Below are 16,627 nucleotides of genomic sequence, written 5' to 3'. Positions count from 1 at the left end.
TGGGTGCGTCCGATAACGGGCCAAGCACGACGGTAAAAAAGTGTTCACTTCCTTGCGGTTTGTACGGTATAATGTTATTACTTACCAAAACTATTTCATTCGTAGGCATGAACCGCGCTAACTAATGAGGAAAGAGCCCAGTGCATGTAAAAAGAAATTTAAAGGTTCTTCAAAGTAAACAGCAGGATTTAGTCCGTAGCAGAACGGCACCCACGCTGTTACGATCGTCACGTATGTTTCTTAACTGCTCATTGGTTCTAAACCGCAGCCAAGACGAACTTCGTGGCGATTATTGCAGTAAGGGTACATCCGTGAAACTTATGTTTATAAATACCGTACTGACCTGCGAGGGTCAACGAAGGTTCAAGCGCGCACGCATGCATCACGATGGGTTCTACGCACCCACCTCACCGGCAGCAGAAACTCCGGCCACGTCGAGTTAAATCACTGAAGTACGCCTAGCAGAATCTTTTCCAATGTAGAATGCATCATATCGCCCTAAGTAGACCTTGCCAGCACGAAAACAATCACCAGTAACTACTGTGTTTTGCAGTGTAAGTACTCCTGTTCTGTGTTTTGGCCATGCAAAATATTTGACTTTATATGTGCACACGAGTACTGGTCTTACGCACAGAACTATGAGATTTATATATTGTTGGACTGTATTGTGTTTATAGATCCGGTGTTCTACTGAGTGCCATATTTCCTGACATTATTCACTCTCTTTGCGTATGTTTGTTTTCTTTTGCTAAGTGACAAGGAGTAACCGGTGCCGCAACAAAGGCGCCCCCGTCGCCCATTAATCATTTCAATGAGTAAAGGGGAAAAAAGCTGCTGCCGAGCGCACGTCTAGCACGCAACAGCAACGCATTCGCCCAAGTCAGCACGGCAGCGAAATAAGCCTGTTCATAGATGGCGCCACTGCCTGCGCAATATAGCCGCGCCCTTGAAAAAAAAGAAAGAGGTCATAGCACTGTGGCGATAAGATTATACGGTAGACCACTCTGTCGACTTGCCGCGCAGTTATCGAAAGGTGCAGTTCCTTCACAGTGCCTCTCGTTTACGGCGTGCCTTTCTGTGTGAATGCCGCGGTTTGGGGGTTGCGTGCCGACGCCACGTGACCTACGAATGCTCTTCGCAACAACGGATCGCGCCGCCTCCGCCGAAGCTGAGCTCGTGGTCGCAGGTTCGATTCCGTCCGGGACGGCCGCATCCAGATGGGGGCGTAATGCAAAAAAAAGTAATAAATTAGATGAAACTAAACGCTCGTGTAATTAGGTTTGGATGCAATTCAGCGTAGTTAAAATTAATTCGTAACTAAGACGTGCCTTGTAACTGGATCGTGGTTTTGGAATGTAAAACTACAGAATTTTTTTTAAAGTCGATCATTTGCCTTCCCTCACAGCAACAGCAAAACAAGCTTGGACAAGACTATCAGATTGTGGGAAGTTCCTTTAGATAAAATGAAACGCGTTCCATATTCTGTAATTTATAAATATCTGCGACGAAAAAAGCTGCGCAAACAATGATAAGCCGACACCGGCAAGCGCGTTCTTTGCAGGCATTCCAAATAGTAGGTAGCACTTAAATACACGACAGCAGATAGAACAACGTAATGCTAAAAAAAAAAAGGCAGTTAAGGGGTGGAGCTGACGACTGCGTATACGTCTCTGGAAGGCATCTTATTTATAGCTCGAATATTATTATTTTTTAACCTGAAAAAAAAAAAGAAATATCTAACAATCATCGCAGTAACTCGGAAAGGGCGTTAACTTCGTGGCAGCCGCCGAAGAAGGCGTGGCAGAAGATGAGAAATCAGGCTTTCCATTTTCGAGATGTTCTCAGCGCAAACTCGTTAACCGGCCGACGGCACCGCTCCACTCGCGGCGGCCTCGTTTCCAATGCATGCCTGTTTGATGGCAAAAAAAAAAAAAATCTATCTAGCGTTCATCCGTGAGCTTGACGAAGCATAAGGGACCGGCTGCGATCACCGAGTTTCAACCTATATATACGCGGCGTAGCGCGAAGAGAAGTTATGTTTTGGTGGTCGGGTAAGGCTATTGGCATGGCAAAGCGCTACCCGCAGTTTTTGTATTAACCCGCCTTTGTAACTCGAACAAGGAAAATTTTCGGATTGCTCGAGGAAAATACTCGAAGTCTGCCCTGCAGCCACCGGCTCTTCCTCACAAGTACGCGAGGTAAACTAGGGAAGAATCCGCGCGGTTTATTTATCTATATAGGAAAAAAAAACAGAAATGAAGTGCGAGTACACGTATTCAAAACGTGCGTTCCAGTTTCAGGTTCACGCTTATACCGAGGTGAACGGACTTGCTCCAGATTTCCCGCTAGTATCGCTGTATATGCAGACAGATAAAATATCTGCCTTATCATAATTTCTTTTTGTTCTCACACGTTTTTTTCTGTTTTGTTTTTCCGAGTACAACACTAACGCCTCAGCATCAACATGGCTGCAATAGCACGAGGTAGGTTAAACGAATTAAACTGACTATACAATGACCATGTTCGGAGACATCGGCATATATCAGTCCAAAACAGAAGAAGGTCAGATCTCTACATGCCTGGCTACATCCTTCCGAAATTCACCAGTTTCCAGCGAGAGTGCAAACACTTCGGGAAGAGCAAAACCAGCCTAATTGCTTTTACCGATAGTGTGAACACCTTCGAGAGAATATGCGTTCTAAAAGCGAAAAGCGTGCTCTGTCCTTGCGTACTATTGCGAGACAACGACGTATCGTTTAGTGATTTTAGTATTTATTAGTTTGCATGCAAGTAAACAGCTTAAACTAGAGAGCGTTGACGCGGTATCTAAGGTATCCGAAAGCGTGTCCCCACGAGACGGAACATAGCCATTTTTGAACACGATGAGCATTTTTTCAACAATAGCAGGTTTAGCTCGCGAGGAAATACACAAGCTCTAAAATAAATACCATCTAAAATATGGAGATACGGGGGGGCTGGGGGTGGAGGCTCTTTTAAATACTTCTTATTGATTTTTTTTTTCACCGATCTACACGTTTAGAGGTTACACATATTTCGCGTGCGTTACACTGACTCAGTCGAAGGCTCTTTAAATGTGTGCATGTCACATTTTTCCTTATTACATTTCCATACATACCCACGAATACTTGGGCACAGCCGCAGATGACACCTTGAACTCAGAGGAGGAGAAGGAGGAAAAGGAGTGTTGCTTGCTGCAGGCGGACCTGGCGTTAAAATGCTGCTGGCAAATGTTCCATGATAAGTTGCTTTCGGGCGGATTATGACGTCGGTCTAGCTGCCTGACGTTAGGGCATGTGCCGAATGCCCTCTGAACAGTGGGTTTGCTCTTCTGTGAATTCCCGCCCCCTATGGTATAGTGCTTCTTTCAATACACGAAGAGCTGCACCTACTCTTTAACGTGACTACCTAAACATATAAATCTGATGTTTCTTTTTTCATACAAACCGCCTTACTGTTGTAATTATAAAAGCTACGCAACAAAAAAAATCCTCTTTGGTACATTTCCAGACGCACATTTCAAAATTTATTCAAACGCCTTGTAAAGCATGTTAAAAGGTGTATCAAAGTTACCCTGACAGACGGCTTAATAACGTGTTAGCTCTCGCGATAAAATACAAGTATATTTGTCCGTAGTTTATAGAGCGGCGCTGTAATGTCACAAATACGAAATTTCAATGGTAATGAAATGAAATATCAATGCTATTTACTCCAGCTTTGTTCGCCAAAAGCTTACTTGGAGGTGTCGAATAGTAATAGAATAGAAATTGCATTCAGGTGACAAGAATTACACCGGCGAATTATATTATATACGTGTCTTAACGCGTGCCTTCTTGAGTACGAAGGATACCTGCCTGATACTTGAGGAACGAAATTTATTTTTTCGAGATCGGTGGTAACGCAAACGCAAATTAAATCGAAATAAAATCGCAGTGTTCAACGTCCCGAAACGAGACACGGGGCTATATATAAGGGATACCTTATACAGGGGGTGCTTTCAAGTAATTTCGATCACCCCGGACTATCACCTGCACCTCAATCTATGCACACGAGCATTTTTCTTTCTTTCTTTTCTTTTTTTTTTAGTTCCGCCCTAGCACGAAGACAGCCGCGGTGGTCTGGAATCGAGCGCGTACACAAATGAAACATAACGCCACCAATAGGACAGAATGGAAGGCATAGTAACTCTACATGTGGCCACTATGTGTTCGCGATCCAATATCGGGCTCGCCGGCCTTGTGTGAAGATGCAACACGTGCTTTTGCTGGCTAATGGAAAAACACGGGCCGGATATTTCTAATCAGGACGACAAAACAAAAGTAGTCTGCTTGAGGAAATAAATGCATTAGTCTTCTTATATCACCATCGATCTGAGAGACAGCCTTCTTTGCATGCGCGAACGAATGCCAACTTTACGTGAAATCCATTAGCAGTGGTCCTTTTCTTGCTCCGTTCGCCTGTCGTTACATGCTCACGATAATAGATGCTTTTAACTGAAGGGAGAAATGATTGCTTGAAAGAAAACCGAAGATAGTATATTTTCGCTGTCGGAATGCATGCTCAGACAAAAATTGGGTGAAATGTGTCAATTAGGACTTCATAAACAGGCATTCGCAAAATGTGAATACGCGCACAAACTCAAAGATATTAATAAGCTCCACAGAGGTGTGCGAATAGTAATTTTTGAGACCAAATCGAACACCTATCGAATAGTTACACATACGAATTACATCGAATCGATTCGAATATCGAATGTTCTTTCAATTTTTTTCGAATAGTGATCATCGACTGTCGCAATTGGTATAAAACGATGTTCCCGTCTAGTATTCATAACTCTAGCTACTTTGTGTGAATACATAGTACGTTACGAAGCGTTCTTCATTAAAAGTAAAGACGGAGCATTAGGAACAAATAAGCAGCTTGTTTGCATACAGGGTACTCTTAAGGGTGTGCGAATAACCACTGTATATCCGGTCAAGTCACCCTGCACCCTGTGTTGAAATTTATCGCACTTCTGCTCGAACTTTATGTTCAATTTCGCAGAGTTGCTGCTTAAAAATATTCGAAAACTATTCCAAGATATCCGTATTTACAAATAGTGACTATTCCATTTGTTATTCACCCGAGGCCGAGGGATCAAACCTCGGCTGCGATGGCCGCGTTTCGATGGGGGTGAAGCGCAAAAACGCCTGTATACCCTGCATTGGGGGCACTTTAGAGAACCCCAGGTGGTCAACATCAATACGGAGTCACCCAATACGGCGTGCCTCATAACCACACCATGGTTTTCGCACGCAAAACTCCAGTATTCAATTTCTTAAATTTGTTATTCGAAAGTTTCGAATATACGCACAGGCAACCTTTAAAACTTCTTTTAAAGTGTTCGCTAAAACACCCTGTACAGCGTCAGCACCGCATGCGTAGTTCAACACAGCGCTCACCTACATAGATTAAGCTATGGCCGCTATTGCGTTCAATCTTCCCCAAGGCAAAGAAGGTAAAGAGGAAGAACACTCACCGAAGAGTTTTTCTCCTTTTCGATGTTTCTTGATTTTCGGAGGCGATGCCACGGGCAGTGCGGCACCATCTTTGTGGACGGGCTTCATCATCAACGGCGCACTCTCTTCGCCCGGAATTGGGCCGTCTGCATGAAAAAAGAGAGACACGTTTTCGTTAATTAGGCACGTGCCTCGAGCTTCCAACCTTATTATATCCTTCTTCATTTTATTTCTCCCCCTAGTGGCAGGTTTTGTAATCATTGCCTTCGCGGAATGAAAAAAAAACGAAGCCATTTCCATGCATGTGCTTCCGTGTATTTTTTAAGTAAAGCGTCGACTGCGTCATTTCACGCGAACGACGATGAAAATCGGTGCGTCGTTCTTCTCTGATGGTTCGGGCGATGGGCTGAGCGGTATACGTGAAGTGATAGGTCGTGAATTTGGTTCTTGGCCGCAGATGCTGCAATCCGATGGTATAGCGGAACGCAAAAGAAAATGACTGCCATTCCACTCTGTGAAGATGAAAAGGCAGCGAAAGCACTTTGCTTTTCGTTTGAGAGCTTTGACTATCGTCAGCTCTCACTGCCATTCCATCTTCACGGAGTGGAATGGTTGTCATTTTCTTTTTGCGTTGAGAGTCTGGCGTCGTTGCTCCTCCGGAGGTGCCCGGGCTTGCGATTGTCCTTTTCGTTCAGCATCGCGGGAACGTTCTTCGTCGGTGGTCGTATCGAGCCGGTGCCTTTTACATTCTCGTTTCTGTTCCCTCCGGAGTTACTCGTACGCATGCTATTCTTCGGGTGTACGAACTATACGTGTCCGCCTAATGGATAACGCAGCTGTTTTAGCGCCTCTCCTGCTTATAAACTGCGATAACCTTGACGTCACGCTATTGTTCACGGCGAGCGTCCTAATCTGTTCCGAATTTTGACATCTGCGCCGCCGCACTGCACCCGTAGAGGTTTGTTAGCAATCGCTAAGTCCGTTTTTGTTGCCGGACGCCGAAAAAAATTGCGAAAGGTTAGTCATATACAGCTTTCGCAGTAAAAAATAAAAATAAAATACTCGCCTGGCGTGCCTCGGGAGCACGTTAACCATATATCATCGCTCAATGTATTATTTTTGATACGCTCACATCTCCCAACTTCTCCCAACTGATTTAAGCGTGGGAAAGCTTTACGGAAAGCATGTAGTAGTGTTTTTCAACATTCTGGAACAAGTGTTTAGCTATGGGTACCTCAGAAAACCAATTGCTAATAAATTACGGTACCAACTAACCATTTACTTAAGGAACCTCTCATGTGTTATTTATTTATTTTTTCTTGCACGAATGCGCTCTCAGTGGGCAAAAATAAAGGTGAACAACTTTCTCTAATTTTTCTTCTTGTTGAATGGTGCTCTTGCTTTTGGGGGTTAATAGGTGGCCAGGATGAATCCGGATACCTTACGACGTCTCCCATAACCCCGTTCTGCCGTTTCGGAACATTAAACGCATAATTTAATTATATTTGAACGAGCAGCTTTGAGTTTTGCAAACTATGCCTGCGCAAATGAGTAGTCACGTTGACACAGGGCAAGAACCGTACGCGACAGCGTCGTACCTTGAGCCCGGCGCCTGCTTCTTTCGATACGCGGTGAATTCTCATAGCGCATCACACGGAAGATCGATGTGACTCCGCCGCCGACCGCTTTAATCACAGTTTGATGCAGGGGCATCCTGTAGCGCACTGCATCGGGCCAACCGTTCTACTTCTGCGAGTTAGTTTGCGCTTAGCGAGGACACCGACCGGCTGGGACGGCCGAGTCATCACGCGGGCGTTCGGAAGGAACGGCGCTTCGAAACGCAGTCCGCAGCTGTCACGTGGCCTACGTCAGTCAGGAAGCTTACAGAAAAGCTACTAAAAAAATACAACTAAATAAACTTGTTCAGAGGGTGAAGGGACGGTCCTACATCGAAGTAGTCGTAGAAATTGGTTGTTGATTTTAAATATAATGCGAAGGTCGAAAGTAAGTAAAAAAGAAATACTGACTACATTATAACGGTCTATAGCTACATCTGCTGAAACCTGAACAGCGTACAGCAGTAGGGATCGGGTTGATGGGTGAAGGAAGAGACAGGAAAAGATGATAGAAAATTATTTGCATAATGGACAATAAGCTTCAGTAAAAATAAATAAATAAATAAATAAATAAATAAATGTGGTGATGTAAACAAAAAAAACCATAGTTTGCTTGCCTTGTCACTTCGCTGAGAGGGCAAGCGCGAAAAATGGTAAGCAATGCTCAATAAGTGCACTATAAGTAGCAGCATGTATAGTCAACCATCTCACTTAGACTCGCACGCCACAGCCTCTCCATGTTCGTTCATTTCTCACTTCACTTCGGCTGGATATGCCCACCCACCTGCCTAAACATCAAACTCGTTTATTTTAATTTGTCCCGTGAGTGCAGCTTCGCAATGCGGAATTCCTGGCGCCTTTTCCAGCTGTATTAAAGCGAAGCTTTCTTTGCCTCTTTCTTTGACTTTCCCGCTGCTGCTGTCCTTCGCGCCCGTAACGCCGACACGTCGGGACTTGGTTCAGACGTGGCCACGTCACAAAAACATAAAGGGCATGCGCTCTCGGTGTTTTGTTTCATGTTATTTGTTTATGAGCTGTCAATCTCAAAATTATGAGGAATACTTTTGTAAAGTATGTAAGGCAAGGTGTGAGTCACGGCTAGGGCCTGCCTGGATGCGGTTCAGAATGATTTCCGCGGAATTTCTGCGACACGGGGACGTTAATGCTATCGCGATAATGTATCACAGGAGTGTGGCACAAAGAAAAGACGACGCGAGAAACTCGTGTCAACGTTTACGCCGCATCGCATGCGCACAATGCCCTCTGGAGTGCCGTCATTCAGCGTGACACCCCCCACAAATGCAGTGCAGGAGCTGCCGCGATTGTCTCCGTGCTCACCCGCAACAGCAAGAACAGTAGAGGGAGGAGGTGGGAAGAATGTCAGAGAGAGAAAGAGAGGGCAGTTCTGTGAGCTACAACTTAGAATGGCGCCGAAGCGTGCACTTAGTGCCGAAGAGACGGAGCCTCGCAAAAGCGTCGAGCGGAGCAAGAACAACGAACACGGGTGGTGCAAGCAAGGTAACACTTGACATCACGTCATGGCTGTCGTATGCCGTCAATATATCACCGTAAAATAACGTCAGTTAATGCAAACAGCAGACAAAGCTTCATTTACATCGATTCCCACAGTGCGTGGGATCTGCATACTTCTTTTACATTACTTATTACTTTCACTATTGAAAATTTAAATAAATCTTCACTTATGAAAACGAATAAGGAAAGTCATGAAATGTTGCCTTAAGTTTAGAAAAATAACTATGCTGTACTACAAATGAACAGGCTGTAAGGCGGAAGGATGATTTACAACAGCGATGCGAAAGTAGTGAGATAGACACAAACGCATACGCAAATGCGCATCCAACTGAAGAGGAAGGAAGAAGCAGGAACAGACGTGGAGACAGGGAGATTGGCCAGTTCTCAGACCAGCTGGCTGCCATGTGCTGTGGAAGCGGGTTAGGGGAATAAAATATAATAGAAAAGAGATGGTATAAAAAAAGGAAAGAAGAGCAACAAGGGAAGGAGAATACGGCACTGCTTAAAGTCGGTTTCTAAGACCAGTTCTCCGCAAGAAGCATAACAGCGCTTACAAAGCCTTCTGTGCTGAGGATGGTCTCGGCCAGTTTCCCAGGACCCTTTCCTCCGACAAAGGGCTTTTGTCGAGATTACCTACATCCGACTGAAAGTTTTCACACGGGTAAAGGCATACATGCGACTAGACAACACCAACAGTCACTCGGCACAGTAGTTCAGTTCTGTATGAAGATCCATTTTCTCTCTATGCAGAATGATACGTTTACTGCAGCAATACAAACGGTCATAACCGCAGACGTTTCTGCACTGGGCCGATGAAATATAAAATGGGGCACACTTCATCAAACTGAGCCGATTATTGCCAAAAGCAATATAAGTGACAAGAGACGTAGAATGGTTGGATGTAAGTCCAGCATCAGGGGCTGGACAAAAACAAACGAGAACTTCGTCAACCACGAGCTTCTCGTCGAGCATGTCAGGAAAGTTGTACTGAAGTACTTGATTTAGCAAAGAGTAAGCTAAGCATGCTACTGCGTTGATCAAGTTTCATTGAAGTTCGACAGCTAATGACAACAAATCAGAGAAACTAGCCACCCAATTGGAAAAAAAGCGCAGCGGCACGTCAAGGCGTAAGAATTCCTCGGTGTACTTACGTCAGCCAATCGGCTAGCTGGGAACTTTCAAGCGCTCGAAATACGGCGTTGCCTTTTTTGCTGAGGAGCTCAAAGCAGTCAAACAGGCGAACGGCGACGCAGACACAATCGCATGACCGCGAAACACACACGCACACACGGGGTTCCCGCTTCCAGAAGTTGACAGCGACAGCACACGGGAGGGGAGCTCGAATAAAACAAATGAAGCAATTTGAAACAGAAAAACGTTGAAGGAACGCGGCACTGAGATGGTAGCAGGTGGCAGGCCCGCGCACGGGGCAAGGCTCTTCAAATTCCACTCTTGGCGTCAGCGTCGTTGGCAGTTACGCAGGAGCAGCTGCGAAGCGTCGGCGTAGCGCCGAACACGTTTCTCGGCGCATGTAACGTTGTGGCGGCATCGTTGTGCCTACCTACCTGCCTGCCGGCCTGGCTACCTTCGCCACACGCCAAGTCTAGTGACCTTGTTTCGCGCGACTGGCTGAAGCCGAAAGGTTAGCTTTGCGCGCTGCGACCCACCCCAGAGGCAAAGGCTCGGAGTGGATTGGTTCTATCGTTTTTTTTATTCTTTAGTCTTTATCCTCCTTTTTCATTTCTTTTCCGGCTCCCTTCTTTGCTTTCTTCCACGAGTGAGCTCAGGTAACGAGAGCGGCTGGGCGACCGGTCTTTCGATGCGGAGGGAGCGATGCCAGAGTGTCGCCAAAAAGACAACGAAAGAATAAGCGAAAGAAAGAAGATAACGAACCACATAGAAAGGAACGAGGCTGAGGGCGCGGTAACTCGTGCACTCGGCTGCCCCGAAAGTGAGTGCTTGGAGAACATGCACAGCTCCTAGCGAAGTAGAACCACGACCGTGTACACAAGGCAGAAAAAACGAACACCTGGGCGAGAAGCCATACCACTGACGCAATTTCGGCGCCGATTCACGGAACACTTTCGGGCCGTATTCTCTCGGCTTAAATGGCGTGATTGATGGCTGAAGTTTCACCGCAGGGAATAAGCTACAGTTTGACGGGACGCAGTGACTCGCACCGCAGTTAGCTTGAGAGGCGGAATGCCTCCGCTTCCGCGAGCGTCGCCAGAACACCGGTTTTACGAGCGCGAAAGTTGCTTACTTGTTTTTTTCCTCTTATGCTCATTTGGCTCGCTGCGTATCACTCTTAATTATGCATGCAGTCGACCTTCCTATCCGGGAAGAGTGTACGTGCACGTGTAATCCAAGAGTGCGTACCAGACACCGTTGAAAATTTTCTTTGTGGCGCGTACGATTGAAGTCCTATCTACCCATTTAACTGAAGTTTCTACTGAAATTATCAAAGAATAATAAAAAAAGAAACTTGATTTGCACGGCTAAATATCAGGCCTCTGGTATTTCGCTTTTTCACCTTCCCTAATCTTCATTGCCGTAAAGCCGACTTTCTTCCCGTGAATTCAAATAATGGTTCCAGCTTATTATTATTACCTTTTAGCTTTGTTCACTAAAAGACAATTCAGTGACAAAACAAGTCACGAAAAGTTCGGCAGATTTTCCCACGTTTGCACTGTCGTACGTTGTAAAGTTAATCCTTTACAAACAGGCCGGATGAGACTCGTCATTAATGCCTGTTGAAAGTGTGCATCAAGAAACTCAAAGGGTGCTCCCTTTGGGACGAAAAATATTATGTGCTCACTATGTACATAGAAAAAAGAAGAAAACGAAAAACAAGAACGCGTACCTTGCATGCATATAAGCTTACGCGAAGCTTTTGCGTTGCCAAGGTTTTAGTGTGGAACAACGCAGCGGGGGCGCGTTAAGTCGTGCAAAAGTGTACTCAAATAAAAAAAAATGAAAGGAAGAAGAATGAAACAAAAGAAAGCCATTTTTTGATCTACAACTTCAACATCTATTCATATCAGATGATTTAACACGGTGTGCTATTCGAGCACCAATACCATACCCGACATTGGCGCAAATGTTAGCCGACGACGAGGAGGCGGTCTCAGGAAGCACAAATGTGTTTAGAAGGCTTCCGAATGAAATGAGTGAAGCGAGGGCTGAGATGGGATCCCATATAATGTTGTCTATCGTAGCCGAGCATGAACGAAAAGTTACAACACCACTGTGTGGCCTTCGGTCACGTAGGGTGACCGCAGCGGTCACGTAGCGGGCGCAGGCGCAAGCCAGCAAACCGCCTCATTCACTCCGACATCCTCACACATCCTCCCAAGGACGACGGAAGTCGCTGCGCTATAGGCACAACGCAGTAAGCATTTTAACACCCCTGTGGGCGCTAAACTGGCATTTGTTTACTCCGATGCAACGCCGATACATATATATATATATTAACTCTTCACACCTCGTAACATGGTGGTGTGCGTAAATATCGCTACGCGCTTCTTAAGTAATAGGATCGCGTAACTATTTGGTTTTATGCCCCAGTCAGTCATAACAAAGTCATTCGCGCCGACTGGAAAGATCCGGGGCCTAGTAAACTCCTGGCGATAAAAAATGATGGCCGACGTACAATCGCGAACGTCGCCTCTCCAGACACGCGGAATATTTTATCACCTTTATCAGCCAGGCACGCCCACGAGCCCGACTTGCTCAGAATTATTGCGCAACAATGCTGTCACGCTTATGGGCTTTACCGTCGGCTACGTTCGATGGTCTCGCTTGAGTGCTCGAAGAAGATACACAAATGGGTCAGCATCGTATCGCACTGCTTCGACGCTGTGGGTGCCTGTAAAAATGCGAAGTGGTAGTTCGCAGCTTTGTCTCATCAACTTTGATATGCAGGTCACAGACATGTGCTTACAGGGAGTGGTACGCGTACTTCATGTAGCCAGCGTCTTGAACAAAGGATTCTGTGGTACCATGCTGTATGAATAGCAGTTATATGTATTATGTATTTGTATTATTATTATTATTGTATTATATATATATATATATATATATATATATATATATATATATATATATATATATATATGTATGTATGTATGTATGTATGTATGTATATATTACTGTATTAGTAATATAATGTATTATGTAATAATATGTATTATTATGTGCCTTAGACGCGCTTTTGAACATTTGGATAACTTAAGGGGTGTCCCAACTTCGGAAGGACAGATTTTATATGTGACTTTTGGAGTTTTTAGAACACGCTGTCAGTATTTTACGCAGTGAAAAATAAAACACTGAACTTTGATGCGTGCATTCACGTAATAGAATGCTTTTAGTAGGTGCGACGCCGTGATATATATTCAGTAATTCTTAATCTTGCAATCTGGAGCGGCAGTCTTAACATTATGAACGCCACCGCCAACAGTATATGCCGTATCCTCCTTCCAGTGACGCCAACGAAACCTTCTTGTGAATGTGACTTAATTGATTAGCTAGCTTGCCTCGTGTTTACCGCCAATGGGATTGCGACCATAATCCGAAATTTGCTGCTGATTCAATGGCAGTGTTATCCGAGGTGAAATCCTAGCTACAGTAAAATCAGGCTTCCAGGCTGTATTTCGCATCTCATGTTCAGACAATGCAACCGTGTTTGCTCCTGCTAGACCCGCCGCGCCATCTTGGTGACTATGGCATTTTGCTGCTTGCCTCAAGGCCGTGGGTTCCGTCGCGGCTGCCGCATTCTGATGGGGCCGGAATGCAAAAGCACTCGCATACTTGGATTTAGGTGCATGACCCCAGGGAGACAGTAATAATGCGGAGTCTCCCACTGTCTCGTCGTCATGTGGCTCATAATCACGTAGAACAAGAAGAAAGGGGGTTAACCGAGGGGCCCCTCGGTTAATCCACTTTCTTCTCGTTCATCACAAAAAACGAGGGTCTCTAATCCGGCATAATTGATTCATTGAAGTAGCACGCGTGGGTTTATTATATAGTTGCCTGCACCCAAAAGATCACGTACTCGTGAAGCCTGCGATAGACAGGGTGTTCCACGTCCGCCGCCAAGGTTTGTGAGCGGCGGCGCTGGCTAACATGCACTCTCAGGGTTAGTTCTAATGGTAACACATAAATACCCCAGAAAGTGGACGGGAAAACGTTGCCGCGGTAGCTCAATTGGTAGAGCATTGCAAGCGCAATGCGAAGACGTGTGATCGTTCGCCACCTGCGGCAAGTTGTTTTTTCATCCACTTTCAATTCCTTTAATTTATGATTTATTTAATTCAATTAGTAAGTACGAGTAATTTCCCATGTGTTGTCCTTGGTGTCTTTGTTGGCTTATTATGATATAAACAGATTATCGTTTTGAAACACAACCAAAAAGAAAATTATATTTTAATGCATCCTAATGACACAGCCAGATATACCCGCTAACTTTAGCCAGAGTTTAAAAACATGCACGTGCCACATAGCTAGACGTTGTTTGCCGTCAGTTGAAGATATTGAAATCATTATTTTCCTTCCGCCTAATTAGATAAATATTCTTAATTAATTAATCAGATTCTCAAGTATTACAATTAGATGAAAAGTGCCGATGAGAAAATTGTAGAGCGACATGAAAAATTCCCGATGCAGCTTTCTGTTGTGCAATACATGCTACATAAAAGTGTTTTTCCGAGCGCTAAGGAAGCCCGCAATATGCACACAAAATTGCCACGCGACTGACCGCTCGAGGCACTTTGCATGTATTCGCGGGCTTCTTTCACGCTCGGAAAAACACTGTTATGTAGCACGTATTGAGCAACAGAAAGCCGTACTGGGAGTTTTTCATGCCGCTCTACAATTTTCTCATTGACACTTTCCAACTAATTAAAATATTTGGGAAGTTGGTTAATAAATAAGACTAATTATCTATTCAGGCGGAGTAAAAAACAATCTGAGTATCTCCAAGTGACGGCAAACAACACTACCTTGGTTCTGTTCACCTACGTGGCATTTGCGTGTTTTTAAACTCTGGCTAAAGTTAGCTGGGACACCTGCATATTCTGATGATATAGCCTGAAATAATAGTAACGAAGCAACATTGCATGATGTTGCATTTGGCAGTCATTTACCGTTCAATGTCAAACGAATACTCAATCGTAAAATGTAGCAGAGCATCTGAATATGCTGCTTCTGCTCTCAGCCGCATGTTGTATAAGAAATTTTTATTTTACCCAGATATCATTCACGATGCCGTATTGCATGATCTAAATGACAACTATTGATTGATTGATTGTAATTACGAGCATGCCGTATCTTCGTGCTCTGCATTCAAGCTTACTCACTCTTTTCGTTTTATTTCTGTCTGTTCTTTTTATTCATATGGACACTTCACCTCGTTCTGTGGATGATATCTCAACTAGGTTAGCGTTATCTACAACGTGACACGCGGTACGACTGCACCTATTCATCTCGAGTCGTCTTTCGCAGCCGAGGAGCATCGCTTGTCACACAGGGACGCTCCTGTCCCGACGCCGTCCGTGTTGCGCCGTTCAATTTCCGGTGGGGGTAGGTGTACTTAGAGGCAGACGTACGTCTTGTGTAAAAAAAAAAACATTTCTAGTACTTTCCCCCCAATTTTATTTTCAAGGTCGGTACGTCTGCATGTTCACACGGCGGCATTGAATCAACTTGGACACATGGAATACTTAAGTGGAAATGCATAGCGCAGGCTGCAATGTCAACTAACAATGACACACACAACAAAAGAATGTGAACACGCAGGTGTGATTCCATGCCGATTTTCTGCGCGCTCATACCCTCGCAGTAAGCGAATTCCAGCTGGAGCAACGTATTGTCGTGGATAAGTTCTCCTGCGCTGCTATTATTCCGTGAATTCCATTTTTTTGTCTAGCCGTTTTAGCTCTTATTGGCGAACGACCTGTTATATTTCGATGGGTCTATACAGAGCACCACTCGAAGGGAACCATGACAGAAGATTGTAGGAATATTTGGAAAACTTGTCAATTTAAAGAGTAGCTTGGAAATTGGGTATCAGAGAGGACACAAAGCTGTAAATTTTATTGTTCAGAAAAAGATATATTGCAACTTTTCACACTGTGAGTCAGTATCTATGAACGAGCACGAACCAACTTCGAGAAAAGTTGCTAATGTACCGAGAAGTGCACTGTGTAAATTATTTCTTGAAATGATTAAGTAAATTACGCGAAAGGGATCTTCAACCGCCGATGTACCTAACTCGTTTATTTCTTTCCTTTTTTCCAATGTGAGCAGGAAAAAACATTGTTGTCGGAAAGTCTAGAGCATTCTTCCGACCTAATAAACATGTCGTTAAAAAGCTGTTTTTCGAAGTCCCAATATTGACCATTAAGAGAACTCATTCATGCAAAAGACTTTGCTTGCATTTCTGTTTTAAGCTTAGGTTCGTGATGCTTTAATGCTCTCAATCTTGCATTTCTGGCCCCCTTCGCACCATCGTCCTCAGTCAACGCCTTCCGAGTGTGGGCATTTGACTCCAAATACTTAAAAATTTAGCTATCACACCTGTTCACCTGATGCATGGGTCTGCATTGCTGATGGAAAGATCAGCAGAGCCGAATTTGGGAAGCTTTTCGTTAGTATAAGTGTTGTTTGCCGTGCAATTAAAATGCCTTCTTAAGTAATGACCTATATTTCTAGCTAGTCGACTGGCCGGTGTTTGCTCGTATGCAAGTATGTGTGGCCAACTAAGTTTTTTAGAGATATGTATCTACCGGTCGATAAGTAGCAGTTAGGCAGCTGAGATGAGCAACAGCGAGCCTCACAGTTCTAAGTAGCTGGTTATCTTATCTCCTCACGTGGCGATGTTGATGTACCCGCCATGGTTGCTTAGTGGCTATAGTGTGGGGCTGCTAAGCACGAGGTCGCGGGATGGAATGTCGGCCACGATGC

General features: G+C 44.6%; 1 protein-coding gene across 1 annotated transcript in view; it reads right to left on the bottom strand.

Annotated features, from left to right (window-relative positions):
• Positions 1-16,627, bottom strand: part of LOC135898814 (uncharacterized) — a 104,607-nt gene that overhangs the window by 54,447 nt on the left and 33,533 nt on the right. Inside the window, exon 2 of the mRNA XM_065427982.1 lies at positions 5,537-5,662. Within this exon, the coding sequence (XP_065284054.1) occupies positions 5,537-5,662 (126 nt within the window). The remainder of the gene's footprint in view (positions 1-5,536; positions 5,663-16,627) is intronic.

This window comes from Dermacentor albipictus, chromosome 3 (assembly GCF_038994185.2).
Source record: "Dermacentor albipictus isolate Rhodes 1998 colony chromosome 3, USDA_Dalb.pri_finalv2, whole genome shotgun sequence".
NCBI classification, from domain to species: domain Eukaryota; kingdom Metazoa; phylum Arthropoda; class Arachnida; order Ixodida; family Ixodidae; genus Dermacentor; species Dermacentor albipictus.
This window is presented reverse-complemented; position numbering and strand designations above follow the sequence as displayed.